Consider the following 19,368-nt stretch of genomic DNA (forward strand, 5'->3'; position numbering starts at 1 on the left):
TCACCCACATAAAAGAAACGTGAATCTTTCTCACGGATTCTCTGGGGAGTTAACTCACGTATTTTATGTAAATACAATGAAAACAGGGCGTCTTACGGAAACAATATCGTTTGTTTTAAAATGCATTTAAATAAAATGATGCATTAAGTGAGCCTACTAAAACCGACTGGTTCAGGCTAAAGCAAAGCAAGCGTGTACCACCTCTGCGGACTGGTGTCACCAGGCAGCAACAGTTATGGGTTTATTAATAATGAAAAGACAGGCCCATTGTTATTGATTTCTAAAGTGGTTTTATAGGTTATAGCTAAAAGGGTTATTCTGGCGTATGTAGTGAGAACAGAAAAGGTTGGAGCCGATATCAAAGCGGGGTGGAAAAAAACCGGGGAACTCCATTTTATTGTTAGCGTGCCTAAATGTGCTTGTTGCCATATAATGTCAATTTAGTTTAGTGGGAAGTAAATCTGAAAAAGGAAGCAGAGCATATGATTTGTGTTCCGTTATTATTTATAAGATGATCATATGATGACAATGTAGGCTACTGACAATGTACTGAATAAGTCGTTGGAAGGATAAAGAAGTATAGTCTTCTCTCGATTTCTCTGCGTAGATTTCCAGAGGCAACGCCTAGAGCCGTGTACAGAATTGTATCACTTGTTCATTCATCCAAAGGGGAATTTAACACTGAAGTGGAATCGCGCTGAGATAGCTGCTGCCCCCTGTTGATCAGTGTTGTAAGTGCTTTGTTTTTATAGAGAAGATAATACCCGTATTATTACCGTACACGTAGGCTACGGCTAAAGCCGGTGTTCTGACGAGTTGAGCTACCTATCGAGACGTGCTATCGAGCCTTTCTGTGCATGTGCAGTTCCACCGTCTTGGGTTTAGGGTTAGGTTTTTTTGGGGGGTTAGGGTTAGAGCTATCGATTAGCACTACGGTAGCCTAACTCGACAATACACCGGCAGGCATGCCTTTTTCGGCATAACACCGGTCCTCGGATATCCGACCATGCCTACTCAGGGATCACGGCAAATGCCCGGACTTGATCTCAGGGTTAGCTATTTATCCAGGGCCCGTGGAGAATGGGATTATGATTAACCTGCCGACCTCAGGATTCGAACCAGCAACATTCCAGTCACGGGCAAGGTCCTAACCAACACGCTGGCTTCTCAATTGACTCGCTTGTCAGTTGCTTATTTTTATAATTGTCAGCATGTGTAGCAGGATCCTTATTGCTGAGGACCAGGCCAAAGGGACGCCCACGTAACACCTGGTGGCGGCAGATATATGGTCACTTCCGGAGAGTGGGACTGGTCCGCGTGTCGGCCTGGGGGGGCGGGTGTTTCTTCACCTGGTGGGTGCGGCAACGCGCTGCACTAGTGCATCCTCCCAGACCCGACCTTCCCCGATTCAATAACAGGTGTTTAAAGGTTCAGCTACGTAGTGAAACAGATGGTTTGAACTCTCCTCCCCTCCCCACCCCCGACGTTTTTTTGTTACCCATCAGGCACATATATAGCCAGGTAGTTAAATTTAGGGTTTGAACCCAGATTAAAATCTGCTTTAGCCCCCTGACTGGAAAAATTTACCTAGGGCCCTCAGGACAGGGGAAACCCCCAGTCGGGACCTATTGGAAGGATTGGTGAACCCCCCCCAACGAAATTTCTGGCAACGGTCCTGAGATTTATCCTGTGCTACAGTATCTAGAACGATCAACAAGCGTGACATGCGGATGAACACTGCCACCTTCTGGCGGGAAGGCTCATGTGAACATAGACACAAGACATAAAAAACTAAATACAGGTTTTATTTGTTTACATCTTAATGGCATTTGACGTGTGATTTATATAGATTACCAGATTATATCATTCTAATTCTAGCATGATTATGCTCAACAAACTGGAAAAATAGTTAATCAATAGTAATGGTAAAATATTACAGTTAGCTGAATGGTTTCTGTACAAATTCACATCATTCACTTTTGCTGATATCCAGGTATGCTCCCCCCCATTTTCATTTTTATCTTTTTTTAAAAAAGTGGCTGTCCATCGTCACTGAGGACCTCACAAATGGGGCATTACATGAAAACAGCACAATACCGTAGGTCCAGTACATGTAAACTGAGGTTTATACAGTAACACTCGACTAGTAAGGACAATATGCTCGACTAGTATTCTCCATCAGCCGTGACGGGCACTAAAACGTATCGTCACACAAAAGGAAAACTCCACACGCATACTGCCATGTATTATTTTCACATAGTTATTCAGTTAAGTACACTGGACACAAGGTTTGAGAGACCGATCACAGATGTCAAACACATAACCGATTTTGCGGAAACAAATGGAATGTTTATACGTGTGGCGTGCAAAGAGACATGTCTGCATATACAAGGGGGTGTTCTGTGTGACAGGAGAAATGGTCCCGATGAGTCACCCTTTCAACACGCAGCTCTGCATTTGATTGGTGTGTCTATTAGGGGGCAGGAATGTACAAGGATGGGAGCAGCAACATGTATTAACTATGGGTAACTCAGGCAGCCTGCAAAATTAGGGTTAACAAAGAGAACGGTGTCCCTCAGAGAGAAGCCACCCCAAGCTTTAGTTCCCACTGCAGATGTAGTGATGTTGCATAGCGCTGTGTTTCCGTTACAGTCATCTGGTCATCACGTTCTGAAAGAGGCGCGCCTTGAATGTCTCTCTCTCTCTCTCTCTCTCCTTCCCTTCTATGTGCCTTCTGCCTTGTCTTCTGGGGGGCTCGCTGAGGCTGAAGATGAGCTGTCCTCCACTAGGTCTTCATCATTTTCTGAAAAGACAGAAGCATTATTTTCACTTCATGCCCTACCCCTGCCCCCCCCACAGGTACTGGAATGACCCTCACTGGAAGTTTTTCTTTAACCTTTGTTTAATTTGAGGTGTAAAATTATACTGCCCATGTTACTATTAATATACGGTGGAGGAAATTACTCCAGAGATCATACCTTCCATACCTCCAAACATTACTGCACCCTCTCCAGGCTCACTCCCCGATGTGACATATAACTGAAGCTTACATGTTTCCTCATACTTTCATCCTGCCCCCCACCCCCCCCCCCCCCAGCTCATGGGCACCGACTAACACCTTTGAAAAACCTGAGAAAACCCAGCATGTGACACAAAGGTTGAGAATGACAGCCTAACTGTGCTTTTCATTTGCGATACAGATTACATTTTTACAGTCCACTTACCATTTGATCACTGTAATGCTTCTCAAAATTATTCCAGGTCTAAAATGCTCCAGGTTATAAATAATTATACAAAGTGTTTTATAATATTATAGCAAACAAAAACACTCAATACAGAACTTAAAAGATAAAACGTTAAGACAACATGGCGTCTTTAAGTATGTTTTGGTTCCCAGGCAGCTAATGTTTTTAGGTTCACGATGGTTACGCCCAGTGATGCCACCCAGTGATGCCACCCAGTGATGCCACGCTGAGGCAGGTCTAGCAGTGAAGGGGTCGGCACAGAGAATCTCAAAGCAGTGTTTGTAACTGACATTTTCGATCGATCCTTATGACATTCAATGTAGGCAGGGAGGGGAACTCCCTGCTGGCGTCAAAGCTTTCAAAGGGTCAGAATAAAAGACCGTTTTAGAGTCCATGCAATGAGATGAAGCAGCCATTTTGCTCATCCAATCAGCAGCCTCCTTTCGAGTCTAAGTGGCAGTTCTTCTGTGTTATATCTTTAAAGAGACCCAAGCTTAGGTGAGTCTGACTGGAATCAGCCAATAGTCACGGATCTCCTCAGCTCACCACGACTTTGATGACCTTATAATCAGTAGGTATCGTAGAGGTTTCCACCGTTCAGCCCAAAGACAAGCAGTTAGGCTAACTGGCATCTCCAAGGTGCTCATACGGTAGTATTGGCCAAAATGATCACCATTTGCAGTGTTTTTTGAGCCCACTAGATGGTGCTCTTGGCTTCCTTTTGGGCATGCTTTGAGTCCCCTTTTTGAACATAGAGCCCCATCTAGTGGGGACAAAAAAAGAGAGCAAATGGTTCAGGAAGCATCATTTTGGTCACTACCATACTGTACTGTATGTGCTCTGCAATGGCCTGGCATCCCATCCAGGGCACTCCACTGCCATGTGCCCATGGATGCCCATGGATGCCGCTGTGGCTTACCGCTGACTGAGAGCTCGGCAAGCTTCTCCGGGAGGTCGGAAGAGCCAGCCCCCGAGGCCGAGCCCAGGATGTCGGGCAGCGCGTTCCGCCGACCTGTCCTCCCCGTCGCTGCGAAGTCGGTGACAACAGGCTCCACGTCCGTCATCACTGAGTCCGAGTCTGCATAGCCCTGTCTGAAAGACCAAAAGAATTCCTCATTTTGGCGTTGAACAGTAACAGGACAGTGTGTCATTTTATACACGCACACAGCATTTTATACTATAGGGCGACTAAATATTGGAATGACCTAAAAATATATCGATGTCAAGGACCTGTTAAAGAGTAGGTCCACCCTTTGCCTTCAGAATAAGTTTGATATTTCTTGGAACCAGTCACATGCGACCTGAACCGTTTGTGGTGGGATCATTCGTGAGGAAAACAGCTTCCAGATCTGTGAAGGATGAGTGAAGAAGGAAATCTGCTTCACACTTGCACTCTAGAACCCAAAAAGATCGGGTGACTGGGGGTGGGGTGGGGGGCTAGAATGTGTCTGACTTCATCCTGGCTTTCATGAGACCATTTCTGAAGTTATTTAACAGAGATATGGAAATGGGCATGTCATGAGGGAACTGTATTTGCATTGTAAGATTCACCGGGTCCTGTAAGATGGGTTGATATCCCTAGGCCATGATACAACCAACCAATAAATTCCAACCTCGTGAAGCTCATCATGTACAGCTTATTCTGAGAGCAGCTGGTTCAGTTCTCTGGTCACAAAGCTGCACTTGGTGGTGTTTAGGACTCTCCCACTAAGTGTTCGCCCATCCCTGTCGGTGAGCTTCGACCTGCTGGCACCATTTCTCCTCCCTGGTGCCTTTTGTCAGTGTTTAACATATGCCACCACGATTCCCGACACTGCAGAATTACCTGATGTGTGAAGGGGAGCCGAATTTTGTTGCACCTGCAAGCACTGTCACTCCGTTACCGGCCTAGTGTTGCCGCGAAACCTCACATAACAGCGTGCTGAATGCCAAGCTGACGCACAATGCTAGGAATTTAAAGTGTTTATTTATAATGGGGGTGGAAAAAGTAATGGAAAAATCACATGAAAAGGGATAGTAACTTAGAAGTAACCAAAGCATAACATTATTCACACACAAGTTTATTATAAAACATAATCAATTTAAAAATGTATTAAACGAGTATCATAACGGATCACAGTTATTACTTCTGACTGTTTAACCCTCAGCCGTATGACTGACGGGTCCGTCGTCTATTCTGGCTGTATTATCGCTCCCTCGGGCTGGATTTGCATTGGCGTAACGATGACAAGGGCGATATGGGCCAGCGCTGAGCCTGGCTATGCAGCAGTGAAATATAAACTGGAGATGACAGAGGCTAAGTCATGATTAACATGGATTTAGACTGTTACAAGTTACAAAGTGCCACTTTGATTTCCAAAGGGAGGCGTGAAGGTATCCAAGTGGAACAAATTCATTCGTGAAGACTGCAAAGATCCAGCTCACCATTAGATGGTAAGGAAAATACAGAAATATTGTTTAACTCTCCATGTAGTACCCCAGCCATCAGCAAAAATCAGTAATTGACTACAAATCCCCACTATGGCAATCCTGCAACGAAAGACTGTTCCCATTTTTGATGAAAGAAAATTTTAATTATGGACTCACAATGCATCCCTGGTACTCCAGTCTTGTGCACTCTAGAAAGGGTTCTAAGCCCCCTTTGATCCTGTCCAGGATAAGGGGTTGACAGGTAGTTACATCGGATGTTATCTACTCCCCATAGTGGATTTCTAAGCCATCTGAAACCCTCCTTTAGGAGGACAACAACTTGTCTACTTCTCAAAGACAATAACTGCAGCACCAAGCCTGCATTGTGGGTGATTGTTTATGGTAGAAGTTTATGGATCAATGCTGAGAACTTTCTGGCACATCATCAAATGAAAAACTTGATTCATAAGGAGGATATTAAACAGACAATACCCACAGAAACTGACACCACAGCTGTAAAGAATTTAATTCGTGACCTGAAGGTTGCTTGATCAAGACCCAGTGAACCCGTTGTACCTGTAAGTAGAGAAGTTAACCTACATTTCTTTATTAAATGCACAGATTTTTTTGTACAATTGGAAATTTTTTACAATTAGTAGCTGTTTAATAAGGATACACCTGGTCAGATGTTAGATATCCATGAAAAGATCAGTACCAGAACAGTGCATCCTACCTTGCATTCTCATAATTTTCTCATTGATTAAAAAAATAATAAAAATATTATTACTGACAGGAAGAAGCATGAGTAACGTGCTTTTTACAGGCTGGCAAGGAACAGCCAAGCACGTGGCATGAAGATGCATCCTGAAGCCTCCCTACCTTCGCAAGATGGTTTGCCAAGACCGACCCATGCATCTGTGCAAGATGATATAATCACCTCGATGTCACGGACCTTTGGCAGCCAACTAGGCAACGACCATCGAGTCACACCTGCTGTTGACCGATAGGACAGTTACAGCCACCGTTAATTTGTTTTTGAGCACACGGTCATTTATGATTGATCGTTCCATAAACCCTGCTATTAACGGCTAGAGGATTACAGCCATCATTTCTAGGTGAATTGCTTTGGGTATCCAGGGATCTGTGATATTTTTGTACTTGCAAATTCAGCAGCATTTGACACACAACAGTATTACCACTGTACATGTGATCAATGCAACAAAGTTTGATTTGACATCCCCATTACAATGGATCCATGAACCCAAGAGGCCAGAATTGGAAAGTTGTTAACTTTGGACATGAAGCAAAAAAAAAAAACACGTCTGGCTATTTATGCAGGTGTCCTCTTGGTGGCGCTGGCTTCTATCCTTTTATAATTTTTATTCCCGTTTAGTGGGATCTCACAACTTCAACTTATGCTATAACTTTACTGGTAAGAACATTCCAAACTGCACGCCTACTGATTTGTTTAGATTATGATCACGTACATTTTCCATTTGTAAGGCTCTCAGTACTCCTGTGGATTCAAATATGCTGGTCACTATATCTCTCTTTGTATCCATTTTGTTATAGTTTTATATATATATATATATATATATATATATATATATATATATATATATATCACTTGATTGGTCTGTGATGTGCGGTCTGGGTCATGTATTGTCTATACGTACTTAACTTGTAATGGGTGTGAACAGGTTATCATCTAAAACACAGATGCACAAGACCTGTTAGAGCACCACCGTTGTGCCATCTTTTCTGTTTAGGTTTCCAAGGGAACATTTTGAATGGAGCAGATGTGCAACGTTTCAAGGTTACAAACTGTGCTATTCAGAGGGGACACTTATCTTGGTCAATCAGCTCCAGTCAGATAATGTCTGTACAGTATGAAGGTGTGGAAAACCTCTGATCTCAATCCAGCTGACTAGCGATCTAAGAATTGTATGTGCATAACAGGCAATGTTGGTATTAATATCACACATTGTCCAGCCTGATAATATATCACAGTACAAAATACTCCGCCTTGCGCTATGATGTCATTCAGCCTCGTAACAGTTTTTATGTCAGTGGAAAACCAATACCCTGAAGTTCCATACTTTTGGAACTTTCATGAAGTAACAAAAGTATGGTACCTGGTGTGGCGGATAAGTCTCCAAAGATCAAGCCAGATCTAACTAGTATGTGGGAAACTAGCAATGGTTCAAAGCAGAGTTTCTCAACCGGGTCGTCAGGGACCCTCAGTCGGTCCACGTTTCTGCTCCCTCCCGGCTCCTAGCCAATCAAGGGCTCCAAATACCTGGTACACCTGTGCTGGGAGTTGGGGGGGAGCAAAAACGTGGACCATCTGGTGGTCCCCAAGAAGCGGGTTGAGAAACAGTGGCTTAAAGAACGGCAATACGCTGTGTATGGCACACGGTTTTCACCATCCGCCTGAAAGCTGGAAGAAAAGCTGCTGGCAGCTTTGAATCTTAATGTCCAATGAAGTCTGTTCTCAGGGACAAACAGACCGGGGAGGATCCAAGAGTCTTGCTGAGTAAACGGGGCATCCGACCGAATGCATTTCCATCAGAGGCTATGCTCAGAGGGTCAGCGAGCCCCTGTCGTTACGCTCCCTTTATCCAGAGGGTCAGCAGCGGGTCAGACACCATCGAGATTCATTCTAAAAGGTATCAAGTCTGCTCTTGAATGCACCTTTTTAATATTTTAAATCAACAATGCATACCGCCGGAGCTGAAGGACATGGGGCTCAACGGAACTCTCCAAGGAGCATGGTAAGTCCGCGGGGCCGGTACCCGGGGCTCAACATTCATGGCTTTGGTTGGGTAGAAACCCCACGGAGCACTGAGGGTTCCTGAGGCGCCTTTTGCCCTTTGACCACATGGGGTTTAGGTTCCTTTACAGTTCAAGCTAATGTAAACTCCTGGGCAAAACAAGTGGGCCAAAACAAAAACTGCAAAAAGTAAGCTATTAATGGTCAGAATTAGCAACAACCAAAAAAAAAAAAAAAAAAAAAAAACGGCACCATTTGCTCGTCTCTGATCGCAGCTGCAGTGAACTGTTGTGGGAAAAACCTAAAAACAGGGAAACTCACTTCAAGTTCAAGTTCAAGCACTTTATTGTCATTGTGTAACAGAAAATTACTTTTATGACAATCCGAAGGTGCACTCTCAGTGTCTTCTTGTACACAAGATAAAATCATGAATACATGTAAATGTTTGATAGATAGTTCAAACTAACACTTGTCTTGGTGTTCAAAAGTTTCCAAAATATCTTCTGGTTATTTGTCGTTGAGACCATTAACAGCTTCATCTTCTGCAATCTTGTGTATGGCCCATTTTCTGCGCAGGAATATGCTGCAACAAGTCAAGTACGAAGAGATAACGGCGACTTTAACAGACCTACTGCACCTGTAGTGACAGACCTACTGCACCTGTAGTGACAGACCTACTGCACCTGTAGTGACAGACCTACTGCACCTGTAGTGACAGACCTTAGTCCCCCGGCAGTGAAGCAGCTAATTTATTTATATCCTTAATTGGAATTCCACTTTTAATTTGCTGATAAACACTTCAATTAATTTTGACTAATTACATCCTTACATGAATTTACATAAATGTACCTAGTTAGTACGAGTTTATAGGTTCAAAATGTTTTGCGATTAGAGCTGCATGATGCACAATTTTAAAATCGACATCACTTGTTACAGAAACCCAACTGTCACATCGCAAGGACCGCAGAAGTCAGCTGGGTTGAGACCATCAATGTTACACTGAAACATTTTTACTGTCCCAGGAAACAAAACTTAGCAGGCTTTACAATTTTAATGATTGTTACTTTTCAAAATTATCTAGTATCTAGCACATTTTAATGAGTCTGCTGCCGCTGTTTTTGCATGAGCTCTGCTGTTCGATCCAATCAATCATTTACATCCTGCTCACTCACAGACGGTGTGGTGCGTTTCTGAGCAATGCAACAAAGATGAGTGAGGAGAAGAAAAGCAAACAAGAACTGGTCACCAAGAGACATTTGACTTCCGCTGTATGGAAATATTTTGGATTCCATAGATGCAAGTTTCACTCACAGGTACACCACCGACTTACTAGACAGACTCTGTTAGTATGCAATAAGTCCTATTTGGTCAGTTTATTTCAGGTCAGTGTTCAGTTCCTGTTTCTTTTAGAAATATACTTACCACAAGATATCGCAGTTATTTCCCCAATATTCTGCAGCCCAATTTGCAACGCTTGTAATGCTAGCCCCTAATGTGGCAGCAGCTGTACCAGAGGGCTCCAACTCCAGAAACCGATTCCGGCCCATAAGCGACACATACACTCTTGGGAATACTGCTGAAATGTCAAAGGTCAGCATGCTGGATACAAGCAGAACACGGGCCGACTCCGGCTCTCGGAGAACATGCTGCCCGCCCATTGTGGTCCTGCACCACAATGCTTAGGAGACAATGGCAGATTCGCCTCTCCTCCACACCATGCAAATTATTATTATATTTTTCATATTCTCGTTTCAAATGTCTTCCTGCTTGGGCACATGGAAATTGTTTCGAAAGCAGAGCAGGCCACTGATGCGAGATGGAAACGTATGACACGCCAGCCACAGGGATAGCGCATATTGTCAGGAAGCCATCAGATGTCACGGAAACGAGACCAGGCATAGTCGACAAATCAGTATCCCAGCTTGTGCCATGAGGCAGACAGCCCCCTTGGTTAGGGATGAACTGTCTGTCGGCAAAGCGCAGTGACGGACTCCGCCACGTGGCTCTCTAGTTTTAGACAAACTAGGTTCCCTTCTCAGGCCAGCACAGAAAATGGGGCAGACTCCTGCGGGGATTGAGACGCTCCGCAGCTAAGACTGGGACGGACCCCTTGTGGATGACGATGCCTTGAAGCGGTAGCATGTGAAACGGCTGATCGCAGAGGTGGAGGTCTGACCTTCATTCACGGGAGAACACCTGTGTTAGTCACATGTCGCTATGACATCACCACCGCCATAGTCACATGTCCCTATGACATCATCGCCCCGCCTCTTCATTTAGGCTGAGCCACAGAAATGGACAGGTTTCAGGAGGCCTGAGAAAGCGGTGATTCATGCGAAGGCTACGTTACAGCAGCAGTGCACATGAGCACTCGTCATTAATGAGCTCACAAAATGCTTTCCCATGGGAATGACACAGCTACAGATGTCTACGGGTGAAATATTTGCTGCCGGCATCAACTCTACACCATGCAAATACATTAGCAGCATCATAAACACAGACAATGTTGCGGTATCCTTAACAGATACTCAGAAGGTCAAAATATTACAAAAAGCATGGAATAAAAAGACATAGAGATGCTCCTTTACTTACAAACTTAACTTACGAACATTCAGACATATGAACGAAGAGGACTAAAAGTCCAAATTATGTTCATTTGGCTCCTGTTTCCTGTCCGCAACATCATTTTTTTCTTTCGGCGAGTCAATTCTGCCCAGTACGACTTCTGGCTGCTACTCCTGCCGCGCAGCAGCGTAGCGTGCGTACTCCCAGCATCCTAGTTCTTTGTACTTGCATATACCCTTAAAATGATGTTGAATAACGACTTACGAACATTTCAAATTACGAACGGCCGTTTGGAACGCATCTCATTCGTAAGTAGAGGAGCATCTGTATTAATGATTGACAGAACAGCTTATCAGCAACAATACTGTCTTACAACATTTACAGCCACGGCCAAGAGTTTTGAGAATGACACAAATATTAATTTTCACAAAGCCTGCTGCCTCAGTTTTCACGATGGCAATTTGCATATAACTCCAGAATGTTATGAAGAGTGATCAGATGAATTGCGATGAATCGCAAAGTCCCTCTTTGCCATTAAAATGAACTTGATCCCAAAAAACCCATTTCCACCATACTTCAGCCCTGCCAGAAAGGACCTGCTGACATTATTTTAGTGATTCTTTCATTAACACAGGTGAGCGTGTTGTTGAGGTTACTATCATGCTGATTGAGTTAGAATAGACTGGATGCTTTAAAAGGAGGGTGGTGCTTGAAATCTTTGTTTTTCCTCTGTTAACCATGGTTACCTGCAAGGAAACACATGCAGTCATCACTGCTTTGCGCAAAAATAGCTTCACAGGCAAGGATATTGCTGCTAGTAAGACTGCACCTAAACCAATCATTTATCGCATCATCAAGAACTTCAAGGAGAGAGGTTCAGTTGTTGTGAAGGCGGCTTCAAGGTGCTCAAGAAAGTCCAGCAAGCGCCAGGACCGTCTCCTAAAGTTGGTTCAGCTGCGGGATTGGAAACCCACCAGTGCAGAGCTCGCTCAGGAATGGCAGCAGGCAGGTGTGAGTGCATCTGCACGCACAGTGAGGCGGAGACTTTTGGAGGATGGCCTGGTGTCAAGAAGGGGAGCAAAGAAGCCACTTCTCTCCAAGAAAAGCATCAGGGACAGATTGATATTCTGCAGGGATTGGACTGCAGTGGACTGGGGTAAAGTCATTTTCTCTAATGAATCCCCTTTCCGATTGTTTGGGGCATCCGGAAAAAAAGATTGTCCAGAGAAGAAAAGGTGAGCGCTACCATCAGTCCTGTGTCATGCCAACAGTAAAGCATCCTGAGACCATTCGTGTGTAGAGCTGCTTCTCAGCCAAGGGCATGGGCTCACTCTCAATTTTGCCTAAGAACACAGCCATGAATAAAGAATGGTACCAAAACATCCAACGAGAGCAACTTTTCCCAACCATCCAAGAACAGTGATGATGAACAATGCCTTTTCCAGCATGATGGAGCGCCCTGCCATAAGGCAAAAGTGATAACTAAGTGGCTCGGGGAACAAAACTTTGACAAATTGGCCAGGAAACTCCCCAGACCTTAATCCCATTGAGATCTTGTGGTCAATCCTCAAGAGACGGGTGGACAAACAAAAACCCACAATTTCTGACAAACTCCAAGCATTGATTATGCAAGAATGGGCTGCCAGCAGTCAGGATTTGTCCCAGAAGTTGATTGATAAGATACCAGGGCGAATTGCAGAGGTCTTGAAAAAGAAGGGCCAACACTGCAAATACTGACTCTTTGCATAAACTTCATGTAATTGTCAATAAAAGCCTGACACTTATGAAATGATTGTAATTATACTTTAGTAGACCATAGAAACATCTGACAAAAAGATCTACAAACACTGAAGCAGCAGAAAACCGATACTTGCGTCACTCTCTTTTGGCCACCCAGCGTAACTGTTGGCCACGACTGTATGCAATGCGATGTTACTGTATCAGAAGAGGGGGGTGATCAATTGTGTCCTGAGAGCTACATGGTCAACTTGTTAATTGTTGTTTGGGTAAAAAAAAAAAAAAAAAAATCAGTTTTTTGCTAATTCTTTTTTGCAAATTTTTGATGATTCTCTCAGCCATGGCGCTGCCCTGCTCTCGGCCTCCCTATTTCCATTCCACAGGGAGGGACAAGGCCAACCAGGTCACCGCTCTCTCTCGGCATGTCATTCCAGAGCCGAAGTACAATACTGGGCCAGAACGGAGTGGAAACACAAGCAGTGAGCCGGACTCCTGAGGGGAGCGTGGGGAGGCGTCGCCGAATTTCCCTGCGATACATCACTGCTGCCTAGTTGGCGTGCAGTGTGCGGCGTGCAGTGTGCGGCGTGCAGTGGTCAGCATGCAGTGTGCAGTGTGCGGCGTGCAGGATGTGCCAGACAGTACAAATAAAAATCCACAGTTATTACACCCGTCTCTGAGTTGTAGAAGCTCGTGGATTCAGCAGGGCGACCCCATCCCTGCCTGTCCATTCACATGGACATATAATAAGCGGCCCACAATTCACTAGCCAGAGCTGTAGGCGTAGGGCCCTTTCAAGAAGCTTACAGTGACACAGATAAATAGATGAGCTCTTTATTCTATCCTGGGCCTATATGGCTTATATGGCACTAACAAACAGTTGACCCAGTTACATCAACTCAGTTGTGCAATTACCCCCACATTATACCCTGTTACCCCTCAGATCCACCCTTACCCCCACATTATACCCTGTTACCCCTCAGATCCACCCTTACCCCCACATTATACCCTGTTACCCCTCAGATCCACCCTTACCCCCACATTATACCCTGTTACCCCTCAGATCCACTCTTACCCCCACATTATACCCTGTTACCCCTCAGATCCACCCTTACCCCCACATTATACCCTGTTACCCCTCAGATCCACTCTTACCCCCACATTATACCCGTTACCCCTCAGATCCACTCTTACCCCCACATTACCCCCTGTTACCGCTCAGATCCACTCTTACCCCCACATTACCCCCTGTTACCGCTCAGATCCACTCTTACCCCCACATTATACCCTGTTACCCCTCAGATCCACCCTTACCCCCACATTACCCCATTACCCCTCAGATCCACCCTTACCCCCACATTACCCCTCAGATCCACCCTTACCCCCACATTACCCCATTACCCCTCAGATCCACCCTTACCCCCACATTACCCCATTACCCTTCAGATCCACTCTTACCCCCACATTACCCCATTACCCCTCAGATCCACTCTTACCCCCATATTACCCCGTTACCCCTCAGATCCACTCTTACCCCGACATTATACCCTGTTACCCCTCAGATCCACCCTTACCACCACATTACCCCCGTTACCCCTCAGATCCACTCTTACCCCCACATTATACCCTGTTACCCCTCAGATTCACCCTTACCCCCACATTACCCCCGTTACCCCTCAGATCCACTCTTACCCCCACATTATACCCTGTTACCCCTCAGATTCACCCTTATCCCCACATTACCCCCGTTACCCCTCAGATCCACTCTTACCCCCACATTATACCCTGTTACCCCTCAGATCCACCCTTACCCCCACATTACCCCCCGTTACCAACTAGATTCCAACTTCGGTTCTTAAACCGGCAGCTGGCACACGGCTCAGTGCCCAGTAAGCCTTACAGTGGCACAGAGGTGAATACACACGAGCTGCAATCTGCTGCAGGATCAGGAGTCCCCAAAGCTGCAACTCCCAGTACTGTCCTGCTCCAGTTAGGCTGGGGAACAGGACCATGTGGAACAGATGCGTGCCGCGGAATCACTACGAAAACACAAAGAAAAGCCAATAAAAATTAATAAAGCTGAGCTTAGCTATCAGAACGTATACATCAACTATTTATAGTGCAAGCACATAAGGTAACAGGTGATCTGAATGAGCACAATCCTCCCGGTCACCTGGCCACCCCCTTCACTTTTTACAGCTTTGCAAAGCCTCACCGTTCACAGTGGTAGGGTTACGTCATGCGCTAAAACCTAAACGCCATGGGGTGTTTGCCCTGTGTATCTCGCACACAGCCTAACAGGTGTCAGGTGATCATAGTTGGCATTGGACTTAAAGGACCTTCCAGCACATGTCCAGTGGCACCATCAAAGGTTCAGGCACTTTTAAAAGGTGGCGATGATGTTTGCAAATCTTCTCAATGACAACATGAAGCTACATTTAGAAGGATGAACATGCCATGGCCATTCCATAACACAGAGCCCCTCAGCGGAACGGGAACCGTGGGACAGGAAGCTCAGGTTAGCCAGATGAAAGGCCTTTAATCTTTGCCTATTTATAGCGAGGGCCATGCAAGCGGGTGGCGGAACGGAGCACGCAAGCGAGGAAGTGGAAAGGAGAGAGCCAATGAGAGGGCAGAACCCAAGCGAGGCCGACCAAGGACAGACGGGATGACAAGAGACCGTTTATCTCCCGCCGATCATTTACTGTTCGACAGCAGATCGCTCTCCGCTCTCCATCCACGGGTCGGGTCAAGGCCCGTCCACCAAGAGGACACAGTCCCGGGCTACGTGATCCAGTATGGAGATAACAGGGGATCTGCAGGCTTCCCGAAAACAGGGGCCAGAAAGAATCTGTCAGCTCGGAGGGCGGCAAGGACACTGACAGACACTGGGAGCAGAGTCAATGACGGGTGTCGTCAAGTTACTGCTAGGTCTCCTGAAACATGGATGCAGAGAAAGGGATTTAAAACAACAACAACAACAACAAATTTATTTTTGTATAGCGCGTTATCACAACATTATATCGTCTCAAAGCGCTTTACAGCATCCCCACCCAAAGCCCCCAGTGAGTAAGCCAAGGGGGCGCCCATCCTCCAGGGGCCAGCAGAGAGAGTCAAATACAGTAAAATTTGAGACACAAACGGGGAGCAGGGGGGAGATGACAAGCCGGTGCCAACGCTCCCTCCAATCGCCAGGCAGCCAGAAGGCAGGCAGCGGGTCATACATGGAAGATGACAACTGGGGAAGGGGGATTCATTTCATTTTATTTAAAGGGTTATAACAATTCAAACATGCTCAATGTCAACACACATAAATTACTACTAAATTCCGTGAAAAGATGCACCAATAATGTTGGTTCCATTTTTCCATTTCCATAAGTACTATTACCACAGAGCAATCATCTATCCATCCATGCATGTTCCATAGCTGCTTGTCCTACGCTGGGTCTGGGGGCCCAGGGCCTATCCGGGAACCTACAGGTGCAAGCCAGGGAATAACCCAGGGTGGGGCGCCAACCCCCCGCAGGGAAAACTCACCATTCACACCTAGGGACAATTTGGCAACTCCAATCACCTTAGGATGTTTTTGGACTGTGAGAGGCAGCCAGAGAACCCAGGGATACCCCACGATGACACGGAACAAACAACAAACGTGACAAACGTAGAACAGGGATGAAGACTCTAGAGGTGCGAGGAACCATGCCAATCATTCAGCCATGGTGCCACGGCCAGCAATCGTCAAATTACGGTGAGAATTAAATATTTTGATGAATATATAGGTATATATACAGGGTAGTAAGTGTATTTGCTTATAAATAAACAAACAAAAATGACAACAACATTAGAATATATGCAAATTAACAGTGAAACAATAAAACCTGACAAAAATTTCTTCTGTTCTCCAAAAAGGCTTGTTGGACGGCTAGCTTCAGTTCCCAAACCTCTCCTCGGGGGCACCTCAGCCATTCCATGGATTCATTAAATAATTTCAGCACCAGATTTATTAATGAATTGATTGATTGATTGATTAAATAACTCGATTAGGTACTGATCACCCGAACGAGGTATGTTAGTGGTCGGGTCAAAAAATGCATCAGTGTATTGGATGGTTGCTGCAAATACTGGAGTGACTTTAGCTCGGTTTTGAAATGGCCAAGCTGGCACGCTTTGAAAGACACCAAAATGAAGATCAAGTAGTATTACAGACAGACAGACAGACAGACAGACAGACCGACCATCCAAGGTACAGTCACTCCCCATGTCCTATGCCGTTTAGAATAAGCCCCACGTCCACTCCCCCCCCCACCCCACCCCGACCGGCGCAGGTCGATCGTAGCAAGATGGGTGGATGTAGCTGAACGAGGCCATACCTCTAGTCATTTCAGTGACGCACCTCCATTCGGTGTCCATCTGAAGGCGGCCATCATCCTAACTAGCACCAGCCGTCCCTTCATTTCCATCGAGACGAAATCGTCGCATGCAGCTGAACGGCCGCAGCTCACAGCTGCTTCTCGCTCCCTCCATTACCCACAAATAGCTCTCGTTTAGCGCAGTTTCTCGCCGCTTCGCGCATTACTGCCGCATTACTGTGGCAGGCAACATAGCATAACCTAGCGTTGATACACGCAAGCGAAATAAACAGCAGCCGGCTTAAGATGGGATCTACCATCACTACCACTTAAAGGGAAAGGCTTTAAAAAGCTTCTTTTAAGTTACCACTAGTACTGCTTACCAAATCTCATATACTGTTCATGTTGTCAATCTAGAATAAAGCTAAAATCAGCACTTAAAATAAAGCACCCTCCCCCAGGTATGGAGATTAAGATGGGGTGGGCGAAGAGACAAATTCCTATGTACCTGTACTCATACTTGCAATAGCCAATAAAGATGTATTACTATAAGAAGAAGAATGTTATAAACAAAGAACAGTTCTATTTGCTGTCAAACATAAATTCTATCAGGTTTCTTTTTTTATACGTTTGCAGTTTGAAAATGCCTTTGTACTGTCCTGAGATGAACAACAACACTGAAGAAAACGTACAGGACGAAAAAACTGTTTCCAAACAACTGTCAATTTAACCCACTGATCCAGAGTCAAAATCTTGAATAAAGGTACACACTACGTCAGACAGTCCGATCAGAATAGGACAGCTGATGCGGTCCTATACGTACTCAGAAAGTGAGAAATGACAAGTGGTGACTACTTCAATTCTCCTGACCTGACCGAGGAGCTGAAGCAGAAAAGAACATTTGGATCTGTGATGAGAAGAAGTAGGAGATGAACTACAAGCACTTGTACACTCACAAGGTATAAGTGCGAGCCCAGGAGAAACGGCCGCTCATGGTACTGCAATAAAGGACATTAAAGGCCAGACAGAAATATTCTGAGGACAGCAGCAGGTCACATTTATAACATATTGGAATAATTTCAAGGGTTCCTGACAGGTAATGCTCACGAGAAGACCTGTCACAGAGAGGTTTCCTTTTACCCTCATTGAAGAATGCTGCCCAGGGAATTTTACAGTGCAGAATTCTGTCTCAGGCAGCGCCACGAGGAACCACGTCAAGACCCAGTTTCAAGGGCTGCCTGGCAGCCTGGAAAATTCGATGGCACTGAGACACCGAGTGACAAAGAACAGTGAGTCTGTATGCGGGGAAAGCACAGGGCAATTTTCTCCACATTCACTGCAGACATGCGTTCTGTGCCCAAGCTACAGAAGTACAGTAAAAATGGCATTACAGAGTCCAGCGGGTTTTTTCTTGTGCAGAACCACAGTTATGGTCTGAGTCACAATGCAGAAGGTACAGTTACAAAAAAGTACACATTAAACTTGAGCGGTATTACGGTAACACGACACACCATGCTATTTAAAGTATCTCTCAGTATTCTGAGATCTCATTGACAATAAAATTTGACTACCCTGCTTGGTTTGCTTTTGAACACACAGTCAAAATATTGCATAATGTCCTGATGGCTTGACAGTATGAAGAATTAGATACCCAAGCCTTGCACCACTTATGGGGATCTCAGATATTTTTTCATGGTTTCCATAGTTCATCATATTTCAAGGGTGGGGGGTTCCCCCTCAGTAAGTTTCATGGGGGGCAGGGGATGGATTGCAAGATCGAAATTACATCCTGCTTTGGTCTGGATGTCTGCCTTTTGAATACCCTGGTCTACTGACTCGGAGAATTCCCCCCAAATGCACAAATCTGCAAACGCAAAACCACGTGTGTCCGCTGTTGGCCACACACAGCCACTCCCTCCCAAACCAGTCCCTGGCTCAGATGATAGGTGTTGACATACATCTTCCGCTGGGCTGCCTCGTGTCCCCTCTGTGTTTACGTCGCGCTTGAAGACCATTAGTACGGCCAAAGCTTGCAGGCCCGGCGATGACGTGTGTGACTTGTGTGCGTTCTTCATATGACTTGTGAGATTATTCAAGCCTCGTCAGTCAAATCCATTCCCAGAGCTCCGGAGTGTGTCGTGGACCAGCTTTATATCCATCACTCGGCACACCATGCACACAATATCCACTATGTACCATGTCAGATATCCCTCACATGCTTGTTGATAAAATAGAAAGACCAGCATTAATGCACTGGACTACACAATCAGCTACTGCAGCTCTATGCACAGAG

At 45.4% G+C, this 19,368-nt stretch overlaps 1 protein-coding gene across 2 annotated transcripts in view; it reads right to left on the minus strand.

The window, feature by feature from the left end:
* Nucleotides 1–1,784: 1,784 nt before the first annotated feature.
* Nucleotides 1,785–19,368, minus strand: part of pkib (protein kinase (cAMP-dependent, catalytic) inhibitor beta) — a 28,260-nt gene continuing 10,676 nt past the window's right edge. For both annotated transcript variants that reach the window (XM_072703032.1, XM_072703033.1), the window contains exons 2-3: nucleotides 4,165–4,337; nucleotides 1,785–2,803 (exon numbers count right to left, since the gene is read on the minus strand). In XM_072703032.1, the coding sequence (XP_072559133.1) occupies nucleotides 2,724–2,803; nucleotides 4,165–4,309 (225 nt within the window). In that variant the 5' untranslated portion in view covers nucleotides 4,310–4,337 and the 3' untranslated portion in view covers nucleotides 1,785–2,723. The remainder of the gene's footprint in view (nucleotides 2,804–4,164; nucleotides 4,338–19,368) is intronic.

The sequence above is a fragment of the Paramormyrops kingsleyae genome, chromosome 19 (assembly GCF_048594095.1).
Source record: "Paramormyrops kingsleyae isolate MSU_618 chromosome 19, PKINGS_0.4, whole genome shotgun sequence".
NCBI lineage: Eukaryota > Metazoa > Chordata > Actinopteri > Osteoglossiformes > Mormyridae > Paramormyrops > Paramormyrops kingsleyae.